General features: G+C 48.7%; 2 protein-coding genes across 2 annotated transcripts in view; one reads left to right on the forward strand and one right to left on the reverse strand.

Annotated features, from left to right (window-relative positions):
• LOC137149438 (IgGFc-binding protein-like) overlaps positions 1-9423 on the forward strand; it is a 185650-nt gene extending 176227 nt beyond the window's left edge. The window contains exons 52-58 of the mRNA XM_067542955.1: positions 298-862; positions 1897-2492; positions 2610-3180; positions 3363-3562; positions 5333-5707; positions 7770-8056; positions 9209-9423. Coding sequence (XP_067399056.1) covers positions 298-862; positions 1897-2492; positions 2610-3180; positions 3363-3562; positions 5333-5707; positions 7770-8056; positions 9209-9230 — 2616 coding nt within the window. The 3' untranslated portion in view covers positions 9231-9423. The remainder of the gene's footprint in view (positions 1-297; positions 863-1896; positions 2493-2609; positions 3181-3362; positions 3563-5332; positions 5708-7769; positions 8057-9208) is intronic.
• A 5001-nt stretch (positions 9424-14424) lies between these two features.
• LOC137149439 (IgGFc-binding protein-like) overlaps positions 14425-25775 on the reverse strand; it is a 64581-nt gene continuing 53230 nt past the window's right edge. The window contains exons 24-29 of the mRNA XM_067542956.1: positions 24311-24906; positions 23597-24167; positions 22906-23105; positions 20979-21359; positions 19514-19800; positions 14425-14473 (exon numbers count right to left, since the gene is read on the reverse strand). Coding sequence (XP_067399057.1) covers positions 14425-14473; positions 19514-19800; positions 20979-21359; positions 22906-23105; positions 23597-24167; positions 24311-24906 — 2084 coding nt within the window. The remainder of the gene's footprint in view (positions 14474-19513; positions 19801-20978; positions 21360-22905; positions 23106-23596; positions 24168-24310; positions 24907-25775) is intronic.

Genomic DNA, 25775 nt, shown 5'->3' on the forward strand with positions numbered 1-25775 from the left:
ATTGAATTTGGAAATAGTTTCGGCTTGATAAAAAACTGCATTTATCAGCAAGTACGTTATTTGTGCGAGATATTTCACCCAGCTCTAGTCTTTAATGCTTCAGCTCTGTAGTGCTCCTTGGATAGAAGGAGCTTTGGAAAAGGAAAGGGTTATTAGTAAGGGGCAATGGGGTGAAATATTAATACATTGGGTTATCCTTCTGAAGCCAGCCCATCTATGGCAGCTCTGTGGAAGTGGAATTATTTCAGGTTGAGTGCAGAGTGAAATCCTTGACAATCTCTACTGTATGTTTTCCAGGTGGATGGTGTCTTTGTGGACCTGCCCTTCTCCCACCAGGACAAGTTTAAGGCCTACATCAGCGGAGTTCACGGCTTTATACAAACTGATTTCGACATGAGAGTGAGCTTTGACTGGTACAGCTACGCCAGGGTCATCATACCCAATACGTACGCCAACGCCGTCTGCGGCCTCTGCGGTAATGCCAATCAGGATCCCAGGGACGATCTGACCATGAGGGATGGAACTCGGACATCTGATGAGATTCAGTTTGCCGACAGCTGGAAGGTTGGGGAGGTCCCAGGTTGCTCGTCCAGCTGCACCGGGGACTGCACAGTCTGCAGTGAGGCTCAGAAACAACCCTACAAGGGAGACCAATACTGCGGGATCCTCACCCGACAGAGCGGGCCATTCAGCCAATGCCTTAGGGCTATCGACCCATCTCCCTTCTTGGATGATTGTCTCTACGACACCTGTCAGTACAAGGGTCACCGTGATGCTCTGTGCAACGCGATCAGCGTCTATGTGACGGCCTGCCAAGCCAGGGGCATACGGATAGGGCAGTGGAGATCGGCCTCGTTCTGCAGTAAGTCCTAGAATCTGCTTTAGGGACTGGCTACTGCATGTATGCACCAGTGCCCTCTGCAGGGTGGGGTCGGAATACCTCACCCACCCAGTTCTGTGTTTTAATTAACAGTCTGCAATCTCTTTGTTACAGGTTCAAGACCTAGACAGTTCCACCGTGCGATTAAAATGTATATGGTCCCTGAAATATTTTTTTCATGCCATGTCATGTTACTTGATGGCTAGATGTCCCGTAAACTTTCTCTTACAGCTTATCTTTTCTATTCCTCACCTTTTTCATGGCTTGTCTACCCTTACAGTGCTGTAGCACTTAGTGAAGATGCCACCTATGGTGATGGGAGAGCTTCTCCATCAGCAAAGGTAATCCGTCTCCTTGAGAGGCAGTAGCTAGAACAATGGGAGAAGCTCTCCTGTCACCATAGCGCTGTCTACACCAAGAGTTGGAGGGTATAACTGTGTGGGTGTGGATTTTCCAGAACCCTTTGCAATGTACTTATACCGATGTAAGTCTATAGTGTAGACTAAGCCTTAGACTTTGCCTTCCCATCGTAAATTGAATTAATACTTTGGCATTTAGAGATGTAGAAACACTTCATATACGTTCATTAAGTCTTGTAATCCACTGTGAGGTAGGTAAGTATTGTTATCCCCATTTGATTGGCTGGGAAAACAAGGAAAAGAGCTGTTAAATTATTTGGCCAAAGGTGCCCCCCATAAGTAAGTCCTGAGCCCCCCTGTTTGCAGCATAATGGAGGAGTGCTGATTCCCAGTACTACAGTCTTGAGATGACCCTTCCTCCCACAGAGGGAATAGAACCCAGGAGTCCTGGTGTTCAGTCCCCTAATTTAATCACTAGACTATACTTTTCCCAGAGATGAAACAAAAACCAGGAATCCTGATTCCCAGATACCTGCTCAAATCCTAATGGATGTGAAAAGAAATAGCCTTTCAAAGCCATTGATCAAGATGGTGTGTTAGTTCAACCAGATTTCTCCTCACGCAGCTATTCAAATTCTCTCTGATCTTTTTCTTCAGGACCCACCTGCCCCCTTAACTCTCACTATGAGCTCTGTGGAATCAGCTGCCCTACCACCTGCCACGACCTGTGGGCTCTGGATAGGTGTGATAAGTCCTGTGCCGAAGGGTGTTTCTGTGATGCTGGATTCACCCTGAGTAGTGACAAGTGCGTCCCCATGGCGCAGTGCGGCTGCGTGCACCAGGGCAGGTACTACCAGAAGGGAGAGGAGTTCTACTCCAGCGCCTCCTGCCGGGAGCGGTGCCAGTGCAAAGACAACAGGGTCGTCGAGTGCCAGGAAACCTCCTGTGGAGTCAATGAGCAGTGCGTGGTGAAGAACGGAATCCTAGGCTGCCACGCCGTGGGATATGGAATGTGTGTCACATCCGGCGGAGCTCACTACATCTCCTTCGATGGACGGGCCTTTGACTTCCAGGGCTCATGCACTTACACCTTAGCCAAGGTCTGCCGCAGCGACCCTGGTCTGCAGAACTTCTCGGTGGTGGTGGAGAACGAGAGATCTGCCGGTGGTCACATGGCTATGATGAAGAAGGTGGTGGTCTCCGTTCATGGTTACGCTGTCACCATGGAGAGGGGGAGGAAGTGGAAGGTTGCTGTAAGTCCCTGTTGGAGATTAGTTTTATGTGACACTAATGCCATGTGCGTGTGTGTAACATCCGTACACTGCTGAGTCCCCACCAGTGACGGGTGAATTTGCCTCTCGTTTGCACAGGTGGACGGGGAGCTCTACACCCTCCCGCTGGCTATGGATGACGGGAAACTTTGGATCAACCAGGAAGGAAACAACATCATTGTCCAGTCCGCCTCTGGCCTCCAAGTCTTTTATGACACAGCCTCCTACCTATTAGTGTCCGTCCCCAGCACCTACAAGGGACGCGTGTGCGGCTTGTGCGGCAACTTTAATGGGGATAAGAATGACGACCTCCTGCTGCCCAGTGTGAAGAGCATCCAGAATGTGGATGAATTTGTCGCGTTTTGGAAGGTGCCCGTTGATGGCGTCACGTGCTCTGATGGCTGTGGTGAGAAGTGCCCCGTCTGCGATGCAGCCCAGACGGCACCATACCACACAGAGAACTCCTGTGGGATGATCACAGCCACCACAGGTCCCTTCAGGGACTGTCACTTGCTGATCAATCCTGCAGAGTACTTCAACGACTGTCTCTATGACATGTGTTTCACCAATGGGATGGGAGAGACCCTCTGCCAGAACCTCCAGGCCTACATGGCCGCATGCCAGGCAGCTGGGGCCAAGATCGAGACCTGGAGAACGGCCTCCTTCTGCCGTAAGTTTACCGGCCAATCTACAATCTGTGCGTCATTAACCCATAGTTTCTTGTGCTATCCGACCCCGCAATGCCTCTCACACTTCTAGGCTAAGTAAGATCCTGTTTATTAAGATGGGAGACCTCAGCTTAACTTGGGTTTTTGTCTGTGATGGTCGTTAATTTTTCTTCTGTCCCTCCAGCCCTCACCTGCCCGGCTAACAGCCACTATGAAGTGTGTACCAGATCCTGTGATTTCACCTGTGCCAGCTTGTTTGCCCCAGCCCAATGCACCAGGAAGTGCTTTGAAGGCTGCTGGTGTGATCCAGAATACGTGTCTGATGGGGATGCATGCGTGTCCATGGACAGGTGTGGTTGTGTGCACAACGGACGCTACATCAAGGTGGGTGCTGAGTTATTGGGCCTGTCTCCTCCCTGATGCCACCATTCTCCTCTGGCAATGGGATTCCCAATGGAAGCTGAGTGACTGTAGAGTGGCATGTCCTGTATCCTACACATATGGCTACATGTAAGACCTAGAGCCAAATTCTGCCCTCCGAGTCATCCGTGCGTAGGGCCCTACCAAATTCATGGTCCATTTTGGTCAATTTCATGGGCATAGGCTTTTTAAAATAGTCAATTTCACAATTCCAGATGTTTACGCCTGAAATTTCAAGTGTTGTAACCATGGGGGTCTTGACCCAAAAGAGGGTTGTGGGGGTCGCAAAGCTATTGTAGAGGGGTTGTGGGATTGCCACCCGCACTTCTGTGCTGCCTTCAGAGCTGGGCTGTGAAGACAGAGCAGCCGAAGAGCTTCCTACAGCTGGGGGAGGTACTCGGAGGTGGGTCTGATTTCCCCCCGAGAGTGGCTGTGCGTGAAAGAGGAACTCTTGTTTTTCCCCAGCCCCGCCAGGACTAGCAGCTGGAGTCCGGTGCATGGTATGATCCCCTGGCTGGGACACCCCCAGCCTCCCCCCCCCCCCCAGCCTCCACCAACAATAGCTAAATTTCACAGTTGAGCTCTGATTTCATGGTCCATGATGTGTTTTTCACAGGCATGAATTTGATAGGGCCCTACCCATGCGGTTTCCATTGCAGTCAATAGCAGCTGTGCGTACAAAACACGTCATTTCTATCACAGTGATGGCCTTCCATAGTCCAGACCTAGAAGACCTTTTCCCATTTCACACTGAGCCCAGAGCATTCTGGGAGGATGCCAGGACTTCAGGAGTTTAGTTGGTTCTGAATGGTTGCCCGTGCAGGGCAGACTTGATCAATGACGCTCACAGTTTATGGGTCTCAGTGGCTTGATCTAAGGAACTCCCCAATAACCCGGGACATTACATGGATCCCAGAAAGTTCTGAGCATGGGTTCAGATCAGACAGGCACCCAGATATGCAGGCACTGAGATGAAACTTGTTTGCTGGAGATTGTAAAACAGAGCTGGAAGTACCAAGAGGGAATGAAATTACGTGCAGCACGTTGGAGACTGAGCAAGTGTAAAGTAGGGATGTGTCTAGGGAATGGAACACAGGGCCTCTCTCTTCTAGGGTTGCCAGCTCTGATCCAACCCCAGATCAGAGGGACTGCTTGGCGAAATGGGACACAGGGCCTTTCTCCTCTAGGGGCAATGGACTCCAATCCAGCCCCAGGGTTGGGGGGATTGGTTGGCTTAGGTAGGCGGGGAATGTGATATGGGGCTTTTCCTTTTTGATGGGGCATCAAGTAGAATATGAGGCCTTTCCCCTCCACAAAACCAGTTCTGGTCTGGTTCCTTGGAAACAAGATCATTGGCTGATGGCCTCTCGGTAAAGAAAAGTGTTGGTGCAACTCAGCCAAAAATCTGGTTGACAAATCTGCCTTTCACGTGAAAATCACTACAGCAGCCGGCCCCCTTGTTAGCCCTAGGGGAAGGGGACATTGTTAGGTGTAATACCTCAGCCTGGAGGCTTGTCAGTCCTGCACCTTTATCTCTGCTGTACCCACCTGCTCTTTCTCTCTGTGATCAGCCTTGCTGGAGCTGTTGTTTCGGGAAGGTACCTGACTGCTTCTCCCTAGTGATCTCCTCATGCAGGGCTTTTCCATATACTGCTGCTTCCAGTCCCTCCTGCTGAGGTACGATTCCCTTTGCTTTCACTTAACAAAGTTGTTGGTCGGGGTATTTTCTTGCAGGCCAGGGAGAGCTTTGTCTCCAGCAACTGCTCTGAAAAATGCACCTGCCAAGCCTCAGGTGAGGTCATCTGCGAGGAAACAAACTGTAACGAAGGGGAGAAATGCACGCTCAGAAACGGGGTGCGTAGCTGTGTGGAGCAGGAGGGCCGGTGCACGCTGGCCCCAGGAACATGGCTCACTTCCTTTGATGGCATCGCGAGGGAAGTCCTCCTTGAAGGCAACTACGAGATGTCTTCCCTCTGTGAAGGGATCGACCTCCCCTGGTTCCGGGTGGTGGTCAGAGTGTTCAAAGAAGGTGGCTTGGCTGTTCCGGAAGGCATCTACGCTTTCTTCGAAGAGGGTCTTGTCCATGTCAATAAAAAAAAGGAGATTTGGGTAAGAGGAGGCTGGGTTAGCACGCCCTACACCAAAGAGGGGCAAAAATCTGGGAGGAGAGGGGGGAGTCACTACTGAGATCCCCACTTTACTGAAGGGAACTGATTTGCCCAAAGTCATATGGAGAGTCAGCAGCAGAATCAGGACCCAGTTCTAAACATTAGACCCAGGGATAGAACCCAGGAGTCCTGGTTCCTAGCTCATCCCTGCTCTAACCCCCTAGACTCCACTCCCCTCCCAGAGCAAGGGATAGAACCCAAGAGTCCTGTCTTCCACCTTCCTGCTCGACCCTCCTGGAGATGGGACTAGAACCTAGGAGTTCTGAATCCTAGCCCACTCATTTAATCAGGGGATTAAGCACCACACGGAGCTGGGAATAGAGCCCAGGAGTCTGAAACCCCTAACGTTCTCCTCTAATACCCAGCTTGCGCTGCCACCCATATAAAGGTTGTTCCTGACATGCCAGCATTCTCACCGGCAGTAGCTCAAGGGAGCTATTGTGAGGAAAAGAGTGTGTGTAAAGCGTGTGTGGTTTGTTGATCAGGATGATGGTGATTTGAATAGAACCGGTTCTGATTCCGGCTGGAAACTGGGAGTGAAAAATCCATATCTGTTTTATGGTCAGGATTTTCGACAAAACACTTTTGGACAAAAATTGCCTATTTGCTGAACCCAAAACTTTTCGTGAAACAGGCTTGGTTTTGATGAAGTTCTGAAATGGAAAAAAATTCTGAAAAAAAGTTTCAGAATGGTCAAAGAAACAGCTCGATATTTTCAAAATGAAAAACAGTGGTTTTCCATTTCAGAATAACTTTGTGTTTAAAAATTTCAACTAATTAGTCTAAAAAAAAAAAGTTAAAAGGAAAAAGATCAAAATAGAAATGATCCAACTTTACTGAAACATTTCAATTGACCCGAAACAAGCAACCAAAAATTCAGGCTTTTGATTTGCAAAATTTTTTAAAACTTTTCATACTGATTCAGGATGAGAAAAAATTTCAAACTCTCAAAAAATTGTGGCAGTACTGGAAAACTCTTCCTCACTCAGCTCTAATCTGCATATTTACAGATCTTCCAACAAATCTGGTTTGAGTCTGGTTCTAATGACTGAAGGAATAAGTTTCGAGAGAGCTTTGTTTTTCCTGTGCCAGTTATTATTATTATTTCTATTACAGTAGGGGGTGGAGGAACTGGGAATCAGGACTCCTGAGTATGATAGCACAACGAGGCCCCAACTATGACCAGGGCCCCATTGTGCCAGGTGCTGCACAGGCACACAGAGAGAGACAGTCCCTGCCCACCTGAGAGCAGGGTCTCTGTTACACAGAGCTTTACAACTAACTAGACAAGACAAGACAAAGGGGGATACACTGGATCAGAGTCACACAGGAGGTCAGTAGACAGTCGACGAGCTATAGACAGAGCTGAGGTCTCCGGTGTGGCAATCGAGAACTTGGACTGGGATGGACACCCTTGCCTCGGACGACTGGTGGCCCCTATTTATTGCCTTTCACAGTCAATATGATTAGATCTGTGCTTTTGGTCTGTGTTTGTACAAAGCTTGGCACCATGGGGTTCCAAACACCCCTGGGATTCCTCGGTGCTGTTGCAATAGAAATAGTGCATGCTACTACAGAAATGTGAGCTAGTAAAGAGCATGTTTGTGTCAGAAAAGACGTAGAGATGATTCCCTTAGTCACACCACAGAATGAGGAGCAGAACTGGAAAGAGATGGCTTCATCTCCCAGAGTGGAGGGGCAGATCCAGCTCTCTGTTACTTCAGACTCAATCCAGAACTACTCCCTTGACTATAATGGATTTACTCTGGTTTTGTACTTGTGTGAGAGCAAAATTTGACCTAGAGACTCCAAACCCCGTTACCTGGTAACGTGACCCATAGAACTTAGACCTCCCTGCTCTATAACATGATCGTTAGAGTCCAGACCCACTGCCTTGTAATCGGGTCCATAGACACTAGACCTCATTGCTTTGTTATGTGGCCCATAAACTAGCTTTGTCTCCCTCCCAGCTTTTCTCTGACCTCCCTGTCTGTGCCTTCCAGGTGAGAGGGCACCAAAGGCAGCTCCCAGTGACCGTGTCCAAAACCTTGTCCATAAGTAAGTCTCAGGGCACCATCATGATTGTCCAGGCCTCTAGAATAAAGATTCTGTTCAGCCCAAGCGAAGAGGTGACGTTGATAGTCAGCGAGAGCCTGGCTAACAAGCTGTGCGCACCTTGTGGGAACTTCAACGGTGACGGCTCCGATGACCTGCGGCTGCCCAGCGGGAGGGTCGTGGGGAACATCACAGAGGTCTTCGAAGCCTGGAGGGCACGAGACTTCTCAAGAAGGTAAGGGCTGTTCCTTCGAAGACAGCATGGCCATTCGCTCTCCACATGTGCGACCATGTCGTTGGCCTGGTTCACAGATTCCATATATTCCAATGCCAGAAAGGACCATTGTGATCATCCAGTCCTGCCCCCTGTGTAATGCAGGCCAGATAACAGCCTCAGAATCCTTCTTATTAGAGCGGATCTTTTAGGAAAGCATCTGGCCTTGATTAAAAAATGTCCAGCAATGGAGACTCCACTATTGGTTTTTGGATTTTTGGTTGTCTGATGGAAAAAAATAAAAAATGTTGAACATTTTCATTGGAACTGAAAAGCCGGTTGTCTGTGGGAAAGACAGCCTGGACAACAACATTTCGACCAGCCCTACAAAATTTCAGTTCCTCCCGTTGTCCATGTAAACCCAATGTGCCAGTGGAAGGGTAATATGGTCTTGTTCTTGTGCAACCCCCCTGTACCCAATAGGGTTGAACAGGTGCCCCAAAGATGAAGCCAGCCTTGCTGAATCTGAACCTACCCATGCTGCAGTCACACCTCCCGATTGCAGTGTAGACGTACCATTGGATCCCAGAAGGAACTTTCAGGGCTGGCAACTAGGAACTCCCACTCCCACTGCCCATGGCTTCCTGCAGTGCCACTTTTATTGGAGTAAAGACCAGGGCTCTGGTTCTGTTCTGGGCCACCTTTGCGCTGCTTCCGCTTCGGCCTCTGGCATATATTCGAGCAGCCAGGGCTGCTTTTGTTTACAGCAGGGCTGCGTCACAGCCTGGATTGGCCCAGAATTGCTGTCGGGCCACAGAGGGTGAAGACTACCCCAGTCGCCCCTGACCCTGCTCTTGCCCCATCCCTGGGGCTTATGAAGTGGACAACACAGGTCTGCCCTTGCCAGCCCTACATTGCTGCTGTTCTGGCAGGATTCTCCTGTCACCTTTATGGCCCCAGAGCGAGGTGTGGGTCTGGGGAAGACACTCTTCCCTGTTGTAAGGACTGGGGGGTTCTTGATGACACCAGTGTCAATGGATTTCACTGGATTTCAGGAGGAGGGGGGGCCTCACGAAGTATTTTGAGGTGGTTGGAGGAAAAGTGTTGTCAATCTTGATCTGCCCTCTGACCCAGAGGAGGGACTAACTTTTGTCTTACTTTTTCTCTCCTTAGTGATGTCCAGAGCTACAGATGACCACCCCCTTTCCCTTCCCTGCGTTGGACTGGACTGGCCGTTTACTCAGTCACAGATCATAGCTTAGCACACAAGCACACATTCCTTCCCGTAGGGTGCTCCCTGCAGCACGGGTGAGTTCAGTGGCGCCGGGTGCGTGACAGAAAATCTCCTCTGTATTTGTCAATAAAGACGTTTGCAAAAGCGGCGCTCTCTGACATCCCTGGGGAAACGGCTTTCCAGTTATGCTTTGGAGCTGATTGTGCTAAGGTTCCTTCACGCCACCCTTTAAGGCCTCTTTATGCTGGCAGTGCTGTAAAGGAGCCTCAGTCGGCATAACTCAGCTCAGGCTGTTGGTCTCTTTCCTCTCAGTGCTAGAGCGATGCAAAGAAGGGCTGAGTAAGTGGGAATTCGGGCCGAGGCACACTGCTGATGCACTACAGCAACTATGGGAGAGACGTGCAAAGGGGCCTAACCACGGTCTCCCTCTCTGTCGGCACTGTGTGATAAAAGGTGCCTTTCCTAACCTGATCTTCCACCAAGACCAACACACTGGTCATGCCCACAAATCATTCCCATTCTGAGCTCTGGCTTCGCTCACCAGGAAATTAACAGCGCCATATCAGAAAGGTCAGCCCGTGCCTTCTGATTGCTCACCAGGAGGTAAACTGTGCGCTCCTTTACGCTGGCATGCAATTCCAGGGTCACTCCTGATTCACACAGCCGGGAGGGAGAGGAGAATCAGGCCAATTGTCCTCATAAAGGAAGATACCAAGAAGTCTTAGTTGTTACCCATAGAAGGAGCAGCCAGCTCACAAATTAAGCTCCATCTCTTGTCCAAGGTGTTATCAGCTTGTGGAGCTATTCTGGGCTTTCATCCGTGTTTAGGGTTAGTCTCCTGCTATGTCTCCTTCCAAGGTACACTGGTACATTTTCCCTTCCACTAAGTCCACCTTGGGCTGGGTGGGTGGCCAGAGATAGCTAGTGGAGAAATCTCCCTGTCCAAAGGATCTATCCATGGGCAAATATCTAGCTACACCCAGCCACTCCCAGTCCCATCAGAAGGACTGGGGGGGCTGAGCAAGGAGATGGCATTGTGTGGGTGAGTCAGGGAGGGAAGCAGGTGTGGCAGGGTGAAGCTCAACTGTTGGGTAACATGTATGGTGCATTTGAGGAATGTCAGAGAGAAATGCTAGAAACCCAAGGATGTGGAAGAGCTGAAGAGTGTGATCTTGCTCTCAAACACATGCTACACTCTAAGAATTGCCACGCTGGATTCAATCAATGGTCTATCTAGTCTGGTATCCCAGTCTCTCTGCCACCCGGGAACCTTATATCCAGAACTGCAGGGAATTTTTTTCCCTCTCCTGCAGCCAACTGTAATGAAAATAAAGGGGAAAAAGAGCCTTCATCTTAGTTATCTGTGGCAAATTTCAACTTTTAATTGAAAAAAAAAAAATCCCTACTGTGTGTTTTTTGACAACGGGTTAGAATTTTCTGCAGAAAGTAGACACGTTCCATGCAAAATGTCATGTAGCCACAAACCCATTTTCCCCCCAAGCCAGTAACCAGTGTGATGTCCTAACATACTACAGCAGTCTTATAATGGAGTCATAGACAGTCCCCTGAGACACTCCAGTCTGTCTCGCCACTCAGAGAAGCTAGACTAAGTGAGAAATGGTCACTTACCCCCCTGCTGAGCGGGTGGTGGATCTGCTTTTTTTTTTTTCCCCTATGAATTTAATTGGCAGTGCCTCCACCCCCGCCCCCTTGCTCCTTCCTGGTAGGGTCACCAGGTCAGCTTGGGAAGAAAATTCGAACCACAGGATAACTCCGACTTACTTGCCAGATAGTTAGAGACTCCCAAGGAATAATGCAAACCCATACAATGTGTTCCACACGGCCATTGTATTAAACAGGAGATCCATATAACACAATAGGGTAAAACATTATTCTTAGGAGCACCAGTGCCCATGCTGATAATACCTGTGAATTTCCCCGGTCACGTGACCTGATGTAGCAATTGTCCTGTTGGTACGCGTACTTTGTGGGGCCCTTGATGACCTGTGGCCACAATACCGGCTGGGCAGTGGTTTAGCAGTGTGGCTGACTGGGTTCAGCACAGCCCAACAGGCTTACAGTTTGGATAAGGTGGTCGGTCCCTCTGCAGGTTTAATAGGCAGCAGATTATTAAAATCCCCCAAATCCTTACCTCCCTGGCTTGAGGACACAGACAGGGAGGAGGGGTCCCCCAAACAATTTCCCTGACTAACTAACTGACTAAAAGCCAAAGCACTCACATGCTCTGGGATTGAGCCTCAAGTTCAGAGATGACTCTGGACTCCAGAGTCACTGCAGAAGCGCTGGTCTCTGCCGGCAGGGATCTTCTGCATGCAGGCGTCAGGCTGCTTCTGATCCCAGGATTTCCCCTCAACACCAAGGAGTGCAGGACGCAAGGTGCAAATTACAAAACTACCCCACACATCCAAACTTCAGTCTCCCGCCCTGGCACACTCACCGCAGGCCGTGGCCCTAGACTAGGACTTGCCATGTGGTGACTCCCGCGTAGGGAGCTGGGGTTAACTCAGCCTGCGGGGGGAAGTTTTCCCAGCAGCGCTTGACAAACTGGGAGACACCTTGGAGCAAGAAGGGCTCTAGCTGAGGGATCTTGCTTTCCAGTGCCCAGAGGCCAGTTCTCAGGGGGAGCCCTGCCTGCAGGCCTGGGCTCACCGGCTCCCCACACAGCCAATCCTGCCCCTTTCCCCTCTGGCTCCAGACTGCCCCAAAAGGGCCTCTCCCCTCTCCTGAGCTCCCTGGGAGGGGCATCTCCATCCCTATTGGTTGCAGGGCAGATTCTGAGTCTGCCTTGACTCCCCGTCCCTGAGCTACCAGCACCCAGCGCCCCAGGGATCTAGGGAATCTCCTTGGGGGTTACATCAAGAAGCTACAAGAAGAAATACATGGCTTCATTTACCGCAGCAACTGGATCCAGTAAAGAGAAAACTCCATTCTCTTTACCAGCAACGTTCTCCTGATCCCCAAAGACGCAGCCACAGAACCAGGCCAATGTGAGTTTGGATCTTACCCAAATCCCACGTCGCCAGCCAATCCTTCTGTAACTAAAACTAATGGTTTATTATAAAAGGAAAGACAAACCAGAAGAGAGCTGTTAAATGGTCAAAGCAATCTGATACACACAAATGACTTCAAAGTCCACATAGATCAGATTCTTAGCAGAGTTGTGGAGTTTGCAGGCTGGTACAGTCCCTCTGATGTACATCCAGTTCCCGGATAGGTCTCAGTCCTTTGTTTCACAGCTTCAGACGTAGACTAGTTGATCCAGAGGTGGGAAACAGGAATGAAGAGAAGATGGAGTTGGTGCAGCTGCATTTTATATATCTGCCATGAAGTTTGTACTTCCTTTGTCCCAACCCAGCCACACCGCACATGGCATGGAAAAGCCTCAGAGTCGCCTGTCCCTAGACATGTTCCTACATGTCCTGGTGACTCCTAAGGTACAGCCCCTGGGTTCCTTCACTGGATTCATTGTACATTTGAGTTCCCTCGATGGGCCATCAACCAGGCTTAGTGCTGCTGCCCTCCTGTCTGGGGGTGTCACCCAGAAACACCGCACAAGTTTGAAATACAAACATACCAGGCATATTTAGAACTCATAATACAAAACTGATACATACATATAAACGTGCTTAGCAATCTTAGCCAGTTATGGCTTTTCTATTGACACCTTGCATGGCATCTCCTATGTGATATTTATTTACTGTAATATTGGTATCAGTAATATTATAAATGATCACTTATATTCCAGACAGCATCACAGAGGGACGGAGGTGCACCAACACCCAAGGCTCCTGCAGTAGCAGGGAAATAATTAAGAGATCCCCAGATAACCCCGGCAAGTGCAATCTATGATTTACGTGTTCCCAATTAGTATTTAAAGATAAGGAACAAAACTAACCTGACTTATTAAGGGTCGAGTCTCCGGGGCGGTTATAGATCATTTAAATTAGAGAAGAACTGTGAACAGACTTGATTTAAAATAAAATAATTAGTTAAAGCGATTTACACTCACATCCAAAAATGCAATGCTGCGTTTTGGAGTGATCATTTCGTGGATCAAATGGCTGGATAAAGTTACCAATAACGAGGAATGTAGTCACTCCTCAGGGATTAAAGCCACACTTAATGCATCGCAGTTACGTTGGGTTGGACATGTGTTGAGGATGGGCAACAGCAGCAGCGTGCCAAAACAGCTGCTGCATGGCAACCTGGAAGTGGGCAGGCCACACGTGAGGAGGCCAGAAGAAATGCTTCAAGTACACACGGAAGCATAACGTGAAACGGTGCAACATTGACGTTGAGAGCCGGGCGGCGTCAGCCACAGACAGATCACGCTACAAGCAGTAGTCTGCGATGGGGTTGCCAGTAAGAGATTAACCACCATATGGATCTTGATTTGTATGAAGTGTTGTAGCCATGTTGGTCCTGTCCCAGGATGGTAGAGAGACAAGGTGGATGAGGGCATATCTTTCATTGGATCATATCTTTTATTAGATCTGTTGGCAAGAGAGACAAGCTTTTGAGCTTACACAGAGCTCTTCTTCAGGGCTGGGACATGTATTCCGAGCAGCACAGGTAAATGCAAGGTGGAACAGATTTTAGCATAAGTAGTTAACACTTATTTCAAGGTACCATTTAAGGTTAAGCGGCCTGTTAACATCGCTCCAGTCATGGGGAGTGGGAACCTGGAGGGGTGGGGATTAGTGGGTTACAGACTGTTGTAATAAACGATATATCCAGTGCCTCCAGTCAGTCCTTGAGTTTGAGTGTCTAGCAAAGTTATTAATTTAAAGTCGCAGGCTTGTCTGTTGAAGATGTTGTGCAGGTCTCCTTTGAGGCTGAGGATTGAGCGGTCAGATGTGAGGGGATTGTTTTATGAAGATGTTTGCCCCTGGGTGCTAGGATGTTTTTGTCTTTGATCATTTTTCTGTTTGAATTCATTCGAGAGCATAGTGAGTCTCTGGTTTCTTCCACATAGCTGTTATTGGGGCATTTAGTGCCCTGGATGAGGTGCACCACATGGTGGGATTGGCCTGTGTAGGACCCATGGATCTTTGTTGATCATTGTAGCAGTGGAGATATGACTACAGGTTTTGCATCTGTTGTTTAGGGAGTCTGGGGCCACTTTGAGTTAGTGTCACTTGCTTCTGACGATGCGCTTGGTGAAGTTGGGGGGATGTTTGAGGCTAGAAAAGGAGGTTCAGGAAAGATTGCTTTTAGGTTGTGGTCCCCATCAAGTATGGGATGTGATTGTTTGATGATGATACCCCACTATGGATTCCAGTATGGGATGGTAGGTGACAATTATGGGTGTGTGGAAGGAGGGGGATTTCTTTCTGTATTGAAGCAGGTTGTCTCGAGGTATCTGGGTGGCCCATTCCATGATGTGATCTACTAAGTAATTACAGAGCTCGGTGGGGGGGAAGGATCTCAGGGCTAGGCTAGCAGGTGGCTGTGTGTTGGGACCGAGGGGCATCGGCAATGTGGTCCCAGTGCTCTTGAGGAAGGGGGACCCCCCTTTCCAGGGTAGGTTAAAAGGATAGTGAGGTATGCCATCAGACTTCCCTTTGGACTCAGGTCACAAGCTGACCCGCTCTTGGGGTACAGGAAGGAATTTCTGTCTTGGGGCATTAGGGACAGTTTAGCTCTTGCTCTGAACATTCAACACTGGCCACTGTCAAAAGCCTGACTCTGAGCTAGATGGGCCTGTGGGTCTGACCTGGCACACACACCGGGCTAGATGAGCTCGCTGATCTCCTATAGAATGGCAGGGATGGGGCAGGAGGACCAGGCTGAGATTCAGCTGCAAAAAAACCCAACAAAACAGTGACAAACGTTTGTAAAAAAGTTTATTGCTTTATCCACTATTCAGCAGGGTTGGCCGGAAACGGACAACGAGAAAGCAGCATTTCAGTCGTTTAGAGTGGAATTTGCAAAGGAGCCACTGGGAAGCGTATTCCCAAACCTGGTTGTGCTAGCTGCCTGGTATTATTTAAGATAAGGGCCAATGTTGACACAAGAACAAATGGCTATAAACTGGCCATCAATAGATTTAGGCTCGAAATTAGACGAAAGTTTCTAGCCATCAGAGGAGTGAAGTTCCGGAGCAGCCTTCCAAGGGGAGCAGTGGGAGCAAAACACCTAACTGGCTTGAAGACTGAGCTCAATAAGTTTATGGAAGAGATGCTATGATGTATACGGCCCATCCCCGACTGCTATTAGCAAGTATCTCCAACAGCCGGAGATGGGACATGAGATGGGGAGGGCTCTGAGTTTCTGCAGAGAATTCATTCCCAGGGGTCTGTCTGGTGGGTCTTGTCCCCATATTCAGGGTCCAACTGATCACCATATTTGGGGTCAGGAAGAAACTTTCCCCTGGGTCAGATGGGCAGAGACCCCGTGGGTTTTGGGTTTTTTTTTTTTTTTTGGTTTTTTTTTGCCTTCCTCTGCAGCACGGGGTCTGGGACTCTTGCAGGTTTGAACTAGAGAAACTGGCAGATTCTCTGTCACTTGAATGCTTTAAATCATGATTTGAACACTTCAGTAACTCAGACAGAAGTTATGGGTTTATTACAGGAGTGGGTCAATGAGGTTCTGTGGCCGGTGAAGTGCAGGAGGTCAGACTAGATGTTCACGATGGTCCGTCTGGTGTTAAAGTCTCTGGGTCTAATAGAGATGGGCAAATAATTTATTTTTTGGTTCATTTACAATTTCAAAAAGTCAGGGGAAAAAAACTGTTCTGGATTGGACCAAAAATGAAACTTTTCATCACTTTTGGCTCATTGAGAAGTTGAACAGAAATTGTTTGGGCTTCAAATGAAGCACTCCCTTGAAATTTTGACCATTTAAAAATGTTTTTGGATGATTTAAAAATAAAATTAAAGGAAATTTGGAAATTAAAATTGAAACTTTTTGTTTGGAAAACATCAGGACAAAACACTTTGATATTTTTTTGGCTTGGATTATTTTTTCTTAATGAGCAATTGGGCAAAATTCCATGCAAATTTGTGGAACATTTTGGTGTCACTGGTGCAGCCATCTTGGCCAAAAATGTTCAACCAAATTCCTTTGGATGCTTTTGATATTTCCACCCTGACGGTAGATATCTATATACAATGGGTGTTTGCGCTTGTGTGTATAGGCTGAGATATTCAAAGCTGGGAAAGCAGCTCGCCCAATTCCCCCACACAGCTCTGCACACATCAAACCAGGGTTTCATCCACACGCACAGCCCGGTGAGTCCCAAGTGCCTCTAGTGCCGCCTGTGGTGAGGAATTCCTGAGCTGAAACACACACTGCTGTCATCTAATGTCCAGGGAGCAACGGAGCTTCCAGGCCAGGTTGCATGACATTATAAGCACGGCTAGAAGAGAAAATATGTCTGGGCGTGAGCTGGGACTGACGCTCCGGCTGCCTCTTGTAACAAAATCCCTCTGTCCGTCCTCCCGGGCTCCCTTGGTCGCCTAGACCGCTCTGCAGCGCCTCGTGCTCCGGATTGCCTCTTCCTTCCCTGCTTGCCCCAGGAAGGGGAGGTGAAGATTCTGGCATTGCTTTCCTGTCGTCCCCCCCCCCCATCATCCCCAGGACTCTGCACCAGTTAGATCCAGTTTGGGAGGCTAAGGCTCCCAGTTCCGTGTCCGTCCGCCCTGCATAGGTGGCTGCTAGCTGGCTTGGAACTGTCTCCTTCCCCTGTTTCTGAGCTCCTGGGTGCCATGTTCTTCTGCCCACATCATCCCCCCCACCTGACCCCTTCTCCCAGCTGCCCCCTAACCATTCGTGACATCTTGTGCCTCTTTTGCGGGGTGTCCAGCCACCCCCTCCCTCTACCTTCTCCTCCCATTTCGTGGGGGGAGCTGCTGAGAGTGGCCACTCCCCGCCTCAAATCCCACAGCCCAGCCTCGCAGGCACATGGCTGGAGTAGCTTCACCCCTTGTTAGGGTGAGTTTCAATCGTCCCCCATCAGCTTTCCCCTCCCCATTATTTTTAGCAAAAGTCACAGACAGGTCACGGGCGTCTGTGAATTTATATTTATTGCCTGTGACCTGTCCGGGACTGTTACTAAAAATAACCGCGACAAAATCTTAACCTCGGCCAGACTTCAACTCTTCAGGCTGAAAGTTCCCATGCGCGGCATCTGCCTCACTTTGTTTGGTTGAGAGTTACAACTAAAACAGATCAGCCCTTTACGGGAATGAGATGAAGGGACAGTCCCTTGTTTTGCCCATGTTAAAAAAAAAAAATCTGATCTCTGTCTTTTTAAGAAACTATCGCACCCCTGCAGGCTTTGGAGCAAGGACTTAAAATTTAGCAAGACAGTCAGCCAGGGGTCAGGGAGGTGCCTCTTGCCACCACTGTGAAAATAAACCTAACTCTGAGCAAGTTCTGAGCCTCTTAAAAACCTCAGCCTAGTCCATACACACTCAACAGAGGCTGTGAGTTTTGCAACTAAACTCTCCAAAAATTCCATCCTCACTGAGCATGCTCCAGCCCCGCTCACAGCCCCGCCCAGACTGCACATGCACCATCCCCATAGAGCGACTGAGCAAGCTCCAGCCCAAGGCTCCCGGAGCTGAGCAGGACTTTCCCGTCCATTGTTCCACCCAGCAGCTGGGTTTCCAGCATGGCGGAGGAGGAGGAAGACACAGCCAGAAAGTTGAGAGCTGGCACAGTGAGGAAGGGGGGAAGATATTCAGGGAGGGGAGACAGTGACAGGCTCAGAGGGAACCTTAATTCACCCCCTTGAGCATTTGCATTGTGATACAACCTTCAATGATATGATCACAGACTATTTTTCCCACAGGACCCCACCTCTGTCAGTGAATGGGCAAACTTAATGTTCTTTTAGTGTAGTTTATTTTTAATGTAATGTCTTTTCTGGTGTTGTAAAGTAGGTTTAAAATGGTGCCTCTTGGGCATTTCACATAGGATAGGCTTTTATTGAATTTGAATTTTCTGTAAAGTTTTTGTTTAGTTTCTCTTCATATATTTCTAATCCAAAGTCTTTGAAATTGAGCTCTTGCTAAAAGTTGCCGTCGGAATCTTTCTTTGTTGACATATCTTTTAAAAAGTGGTCTATCCACACAAAATTTCTCTTGCGTGTAACAAAGAGATTTTTGGGGGGCGGGGTGAGGGATGGGTTTCTGATCATTTTTAGCCTTTTGTCCATCATAACTGAACTCGTATGTGCCAGTGGATAAACGTTAAATGCTGCACAGATAAATTATATGGTCATGCGTCTAACTGTTATGTGCTGTACCCATAAGCTTGATGGGCCATGTGTGCATAAGCATAATCTGTGTGTGCTCATAAAACAGGTACACACTGTGTGTGTAAGCTTGGTCGATGTGCACAAATAAGCAGGATTCATAGATTCTAGGGCCAGAAGGACCACTGTCTAGTCTGACCTCTTGGATGGCACAGGCCAGTGAATCTTACCCACTAATTTCTCCAGCAATTACGTAACTTCTTGTTAGACCTATACCATAACTTTTTAAAAGATATCCAGCCTTGACCCAAACACTTCAAGTGAAGGGCAATCTGAAGGACAATCTGCCCCAGCCTAGGTCAGTTGTTCCAACAGTTAATTCTGCTCACTGTTAAAATGTGTGTCTTATTTCTAACCTTTTAAAACAACATTTTTCAGTGGGTTAATTTAAACTTTTTTTTTTAACCAAAATACCCAAATAATTTTGACCAAACCAAATATCGTCCATGGAAATTTTCTAGTTTGGTCAAAAAGACATTTACGATGAAAAGGGTTGGAACTATTCTCCCTTTTACTCCCTTCATAGATCAATTTCCACTCTTTGCCCAGCCTCCGACCCATGCTGAAGCATTAATAAAAACCTAGGAAATTAATACACAGAAAACTTGGTTGTGAAGCAATTAGAATTGATTAGACCAGCCCAATTAAGCCATCAGAGGTATGCAGAGTTGATGGTGTGATGTATAAGATAAAGCAGGTCACTTACCAGCCAGAGAAGTAGCTTGTCTTTGTGTGTCAATCACTGTGGACAGAATCAAAAAAGATGGAGAAGTCCCATTGAATGCCCATCTACTATAGCTTGTTAGTGCTCAGGATAGGACTGTCCCCTACACTTTGCTATTGCCGAGAGTTTATTAAACCACCCAGTTCAGTATCCCAACGACAATTGATTGCAATTGACAATAGATAGCATTAATTGATTGCTTACATTGCTAAGCACTACATCTACAGAACCACTCACCAGCCTAAAAAGTCTCTGGCCTTCCAGGCATCGATGACCTCCGCTATGCTCCCGGCGACCTTCCCGCTGGGCAGCCGCAGGTCATCAGAGCTGTTGCCATTGAAGTTCCCGCAGGGTGCACACAGCTTGTTAGCCAGGCTCTCACCAACCTTTATCATCACCTCCTTACTGGGGCTGAACAGAACCTGCAGCCCCGAGGCCTGGGCCACGGACACACCACCCTGAAACTCACTCACAGACACGGCATTGGAGATCTTTGCTGGGAGCTGCATCTGGCGCCCATTCACCTGGAATGCACAAATGGGAAGGTCAGGGGAGAACTGGGGAATGTAGGGGTGTGTGGGATGGAGTGGCAGGAACAAGAGTCTATGGGCCACATTACAGGATGACGGGGTCTAGAATATGGGCAACATTACAAGGCAATGGGATCTTCAGTCTATGGGCCATGCTACAAGGCAATGGGGTCTAGAGTCTATTCCAAGATGTGGGAGGGAAGTGGGATCTAATGAATGCAGCTTCAGGGGGATTTCTGGGATCTGATGGTTAGAGCAAGGGGGGGATGTAGTCAGGACTCCTGGGTTCTATTCCCAGCTGTTCAGCTGACTCCCTATTTGACCTTAGACAAGACATTTTATCTCTTTGCCTGATTTTCTGGGGATACTAAGACCTGTCCCAGTCAAGGGTCAAAGCAGATTGAAGCCATAGTGGGAGATCTCCTTGCATTCCCTGAGAGCAGCATGGAAGGGTACTTTCTGCCAGAGCCCAGGAGAGACAGTGGGCCTGTTCTTTTTCTTCTGTCAGAGACGGGGCTCTCTATTTTCTAGAGCTGGGTGGGAAATTGTTTTCCTAGCCCATGAAAAAAAAAAATCTAGCGTTTTTACATTTTTTGCAATCCTGAAATGGGAAGGAAAGTCAAAATCTTGAAAAAAATCGATCTGAAAATTGTTTTGGTTCGGGTCAGTTTTAATGTTTTGTTTCTGTAACTTTGAAATGTTTCATTTCAATTTTGGCTTTTAAAATTTTTGAAATTGTTTTGCATGTATAAATTAACTAAAATTTCTAAACAAGAAGTTGTTTTGAATTGAAAAACAAATCTTGTCATTTAGAAAGTGTCAAAATGGGACGTTCCGATTATTCCTTTGGAATTTTTTCAGCCATTTTTTTAATTGGGAGATTTATTGAAATTGACCTTCCCAAACAGATTTGGTTTTGGCAAATCAATATTTCCTAATGAAAAACTGTTTTGTCAGAAAATTCCCGACCAGCTTTGGTATTTTCTCCCTGATGTCCCATATGTTAGCCCCTGGGCCAACCTCAGAAAGGGGTTATGGGGATTAATTCACTAATATTTCTCCAGAGCTTGGAGACACTAGATCAAAGTGAAGGATTTTTCACTTGTGTGCTGTTTGATGTAGAAAGCTTTTGCCTCCTTGGCTCAGCATGTTCCAAACCAGCTCCCTCTTACCCAGGTCTCCATGTTGTTGTTCACCGTGATAAAAGCTTCTCGGAAAAAAACAAAGATGGCCGCACAAGCTGGTATTCTGTCATCGGTGCATTCGCTGATGTCTACCACCACCTTGAACCAGGAGGGGGAGCTCTCATCGCAGAGGGAGGCCAGTTTGTACATCCCACTGTAGAGGAGTTTCCCGGTGGCACCATCAAAGGTGGTGAGGTATGCACCTGGAGAGACCATGCACCGGCCTTCTTGCTTCACGCAGCCGTGCATTCCATCTTTCAGCAGGCAGATCTCTCCAGCAGCGCAGCTGTTTTTCTCACAGATGAGCCCACCTGATGCATGGCAAGTGCATTTCTCTGAGCAGTCATTTGAGACGACGCTCGCCCTGGCCTGGGGGAAATTCCAAAATAAACAACTTCTTAAAACTTTCAGCTAGGTCAGCTATTTGCCATCATGGACCAGCGGCAACGGTGTTGAAGTCCCCAGAGAAATTATGGCCAGGAAGGGACTAAAGGCCAGGTGGGAAAGACAAAGGGTGACAATAATGAGCAAACAAAGAACAGAAAGACAAAGGGAATGATGTGAGAAAGAAGGAGAAGATAACAGACAATAGTGATGATCAAAGAAACACAGACACTTCAGAGGAGGAGGGTGCCAACTGATGGGGATACCAGTCAAAGAAAGAAGGAAAAGACAAAGAGCATCACTGGTGACGGTGGCAAATTGCCGGCTCTGCTACCGTGGGTCCTGCGCTTTTCCCCCTCGTGGTCGATCAGGTCGCCACCTGTTACCCCTGTTTCTGGGTGTTTGCCACCCTGGTAGTTCCCAGAGGGGGAGGGGAAGAGGAAGGGACCCAGGTCCACCCTCTATTAGAGGTCCCAGCCCAGGGGCCCTCTTAATAGCAGCTATGCGCTGCTGACAGTGCTGGCAGCTGCAATTTTTCCCCTGGACTACTTTCCCCCTCTGCCCTTCCAGCTTCTGGGATTTCCCGCCCCCTTCTTGAGCAGGGTTTCTTCCAATCTTCCTGCCTGGGGGAGGATCTCAGTTCTGTTCCCTCCCCTACTTTTGGCAGGGTTCTTTTCCCTCAGGCCTCTGTACCTTTGAGCCAGGGGTTTGGGAAGGAAGCCGCCCTCCCGGCGTTCCCCTTCACCTGGTTCTTTGGTCTTTCCATCAGTCACCACACTCCTCCAACACTTGCACCAGCTCTCTTCCTCTCTCTGCCTGGCTGGAGCAGGGGTTTTTATCAGGTCCCTGGTGGGGCCTTAATTGGCTCCAGGTGCTCTAATTAACCTGTAGTAACCTCCCCTCAGTCCACAGAGAACAAGGCCCTGATCACTCTGGGGCTTCTCTACCTCCCTTCGACCGCTCTCCGGCAGCCCTCTGACCCTGTTGTGTCACAGTGACCCAGCAAAGAAGGAAAAGACAAAGGATAATGTCAATGGTCCAGGAAAGAAAGAAAATTATTATGTTTATTACAGTAGTGCCTAGGGGCCAGTCAAGAATGAGGCCTCATCGTGCCAGACACCGCACAAGCATGCAACAAATGAGCCCATGCCTCAAAGAGCTTAAAATCTGAACAGACAAGACAAACAACGTACAGGGAAACAGGCAAAGGATGAGCATGATGACCAAAGAAAGAAGGAAAAGACAACGGAAGCAGGTGATGACCAACCACAGGCAGGGAGGGCAATGAGGACAGATGGCAATGAGGGGACATGGAAATGACACCCGAACAGAATGAGAACGGTGAGCGAAAATCAAAGATGGGGAAATGAAGAGGGAAAAATGAAGCCTGGGTCTCTCATGCCAACAGGCTCTGTTCTCCACTAGTGGAGTCTACTGGAAATGCTTTGAAAACTCATATTGTTGTTGCCAATTCTGTCCTGTTAGGCGAAGGTGCTGAAGGCACCAACTGCCCAGAAGAGCCAGGACCCACCTGGATGTAGCGTCCATTGTATACGCAGCCGCAACCGTCCATGGACACGCATCCTTCTCCATCAAACATGTAGCCGGCTTCGCACTGGCAGCCTTCAAAGCATTTCCGGGTGCACTGGGCAGGGGCGGACAAGCTGGCGCAGGTGAAATCACAGGACCTGGTGCACAGCTCATAATGGCTGTTGACAGAGCAGGCGAGGGCTGGAGAGAGACAGAAGCGAGAGAGAAAAAGGTTGGAGAGAATATTTACACTTTCTGCTTTCGTCTGTTTTCTGATGGACACACAGAATCCTCCAGCACTGGGTGCTGCAGGGGTGGGAACACCTCAGATATGGAATAACCCAGAGCATCTGCTGCCGCGCAGTGTCCCAGAGCACCAGACATTGGAGTCAGCCAGAAGAGAGTGTGTCCCCCATAGGGTCACCGACATTTCTCCAATCCTGACCCAAATACTGCTGGAGATCTGACCCAAGGGTGGTCTGGCTGGATAACACCAATGAGAAACAAAGAGGAGGAAATTGCAATTAGGCATGATGTAAATGACGTGGCTGCAGGGAGGCCACAGACACCCCAAGTTATAATAAACCTGAGCTCTAAGTTGCTATCAGAAAAAACCCCCCACTCTGTGGGTTAATGAACTGGAAATGAAGCCAATGGAAAGACCAGGGCTGAAGATTGTTCTATAAACTCACGGCAGAAGGAGGCTGTTCTCCAGGGTCTGATCTGGGCCCCGACTGTCTGGCACGCGGCTGCGTAGGCCTGGATGCTCTGGCAGAGGGTCTCTTCTGTCCCGTTGGCAGACCACATGTCGTGGAGACAGTTGCTGAAGTACTCGGCAGGGCTGATCAGTGAGTGGCAATCTCGGAAGGGACCTGATGTGGCTCTGATCAGCCCACAGGAGCTCTCTGACTGGTATGAAGCTGTCTGTCCTGCACTGCAGACGGGGCACTTCTCACCGCAGCCATCGGAGCACGTGGCATCATCAACGGGCACCTTCCAAGAGGCAACAAACTCGCTCAAATTTTGCGTGATGTTCCCATTGGGCAGCATGAAGTCATCGTTTTCGTCACCATTGAAATTACCGGCCATACCGCACAAGTGTCCCTTGTAGGTGCTGGGGACGGACACTAGGAGGTATGAGGCTGTGTCATAAAATACTCGGAGGCCAGAGGCTGACTGGAGAATGATGTTGTTCCCTTCCTGGTTGATCCGAAGTTTCCCGTCATCTGTAGCCAGCGGCAGAGTGTAGAGCTCCCCGTCCACCTGTGCCAATGAGAGGGAAATCCAGCCATCACTGGTGATGACTCAACCGCTGTATCCTGGTTACACACACACACAGCCAATATCACAAATGGTGTGAGTCACTCATGAGGCTTCAATGAGACTAATCTCAAACAGGGACTTACCATGACCTCCCACTTCCTCTCCCTCTCCATGGCAACGGTGTAACCATGAACGGAGACCCCCACTCTCCTCCTCCGAGCCGTGCGGCCCCCGCCAGCGCTCTCTTTTTCCACCACCACGGAGAATCCCACCAGCCGGGGGCTGCTGCGGCAGACCTTGGCTAAGGTGTAAGTGCAGGAGCCCTGAATGTCAAAGGCCCGTCCGTCGAAGGAGACGTAGTGAAGGTCGCCCAACACCACACAGGTTCCATACTCCATGGGATGGCAGCCCAGGACTCCGTTCTCCACCCGGCACGCCTCATCGGCCTCGCAGGAGGCCTCCCGGCACTCAACAGCCCCGCTGTCTTGGCACCGGCACCGTTCCTGGCAGGAGGCGCTGGGGTAGAACTCCTCGCCCTTCTGGTAGTACCTGCCTTGGTGCACGCAGCCGCACTGAGCCAAGGGGATGCACCGGTCTCCGCCCAGGACGAATCCGGCATTGCAGAAACATCCTTCTACGCAGGGCTCCTCACATCTGTCCGGCGCCGAGAGGCCGTGGCAGGTGGCAGGGCATCCGCTCCCACACAACTCGTAGTGAGAGTGACGGGGGCAGGTGGGGCCTGCAGGAAACATTGGATTGAACATGCAGATCTTTGTTAACACCAAGAAGTCTGGGGAAAGAGATGGTGTGTACTGCTTTGAGAGTCAGGACTCCTGGGTTCTATTCCCAGGCCTAATGGGTTGGAGCAAAGAGAGCTGGGAGCCAGGACTCCTGGGCTTTATCCCCAGATCCAGGAAGGGAGTGGGGTGTCATAGGTTAGAGTGGGGGGTGGGGAGGCTGGGATCCACATTGCCTGGGTTCTATGCCCAGCTTTGGGAGCTGAGTGGAGTCTAATGGTTAGAGAAGGGTGCAGTCAATAGTAATATCAGTTTCTATGCAAAACATATAGTAAATGGAGCTAAGGCTGAGAATACATCTCAGTAATTTAAGGTCAAATACATTATAGGGATGTTGCAATTATCCTATGACCAGGCATTGAGGAAACTGACATTTAAAGTTAAACTGAAAAACAACATAGACATGCTGCAGCATGGAAACAAACAATCAGAACAACCAACCTACTTTAACTCTGCCATGTCATAACACCATGAAATCATCATATGACTATCAAGTTATTTTCATTGTTGTGGTCCTTTATTAGATTTATCTGATTTTTGAAGACACAATCAATATTTTTTCTAAAGCTGGCCAGAAAACAGTTTTATCCCTCCCGCAAGAGTTTGAGATTCAGAATTTGGTCCCTTTTTGAAATGGTATGAAAAGCTGTAATCTTTGACATTTTCACAGTGCAATCATCTGAAACCAGTTTTGATCAGATCATTTGAAGCATTCTGCTCTGACAATTTCAAAATGTTTCATTTCGATTTTGACCTGTTAAAATATTTGCCATTTTTAGTCTAAATGAACTAAGGGTTCAGAACAAAGTCA

Source organism: Emydura macquarii, unplaced genomic scaffold, assembly GCF_026122565.2.
Source record: "Emydura macquarii macquarii isolate MOO-44397 ecotype Brisbane River unplaced genomic scaffold, CSIRO-AGI_Emac_v2 contig_746, whole genome shotgun sequence".
Lineage (NCBI taxonomy): Eukaryota > Metazoa > Chordata > Testudines > Chelidae > Emydura > Emydura macquarii.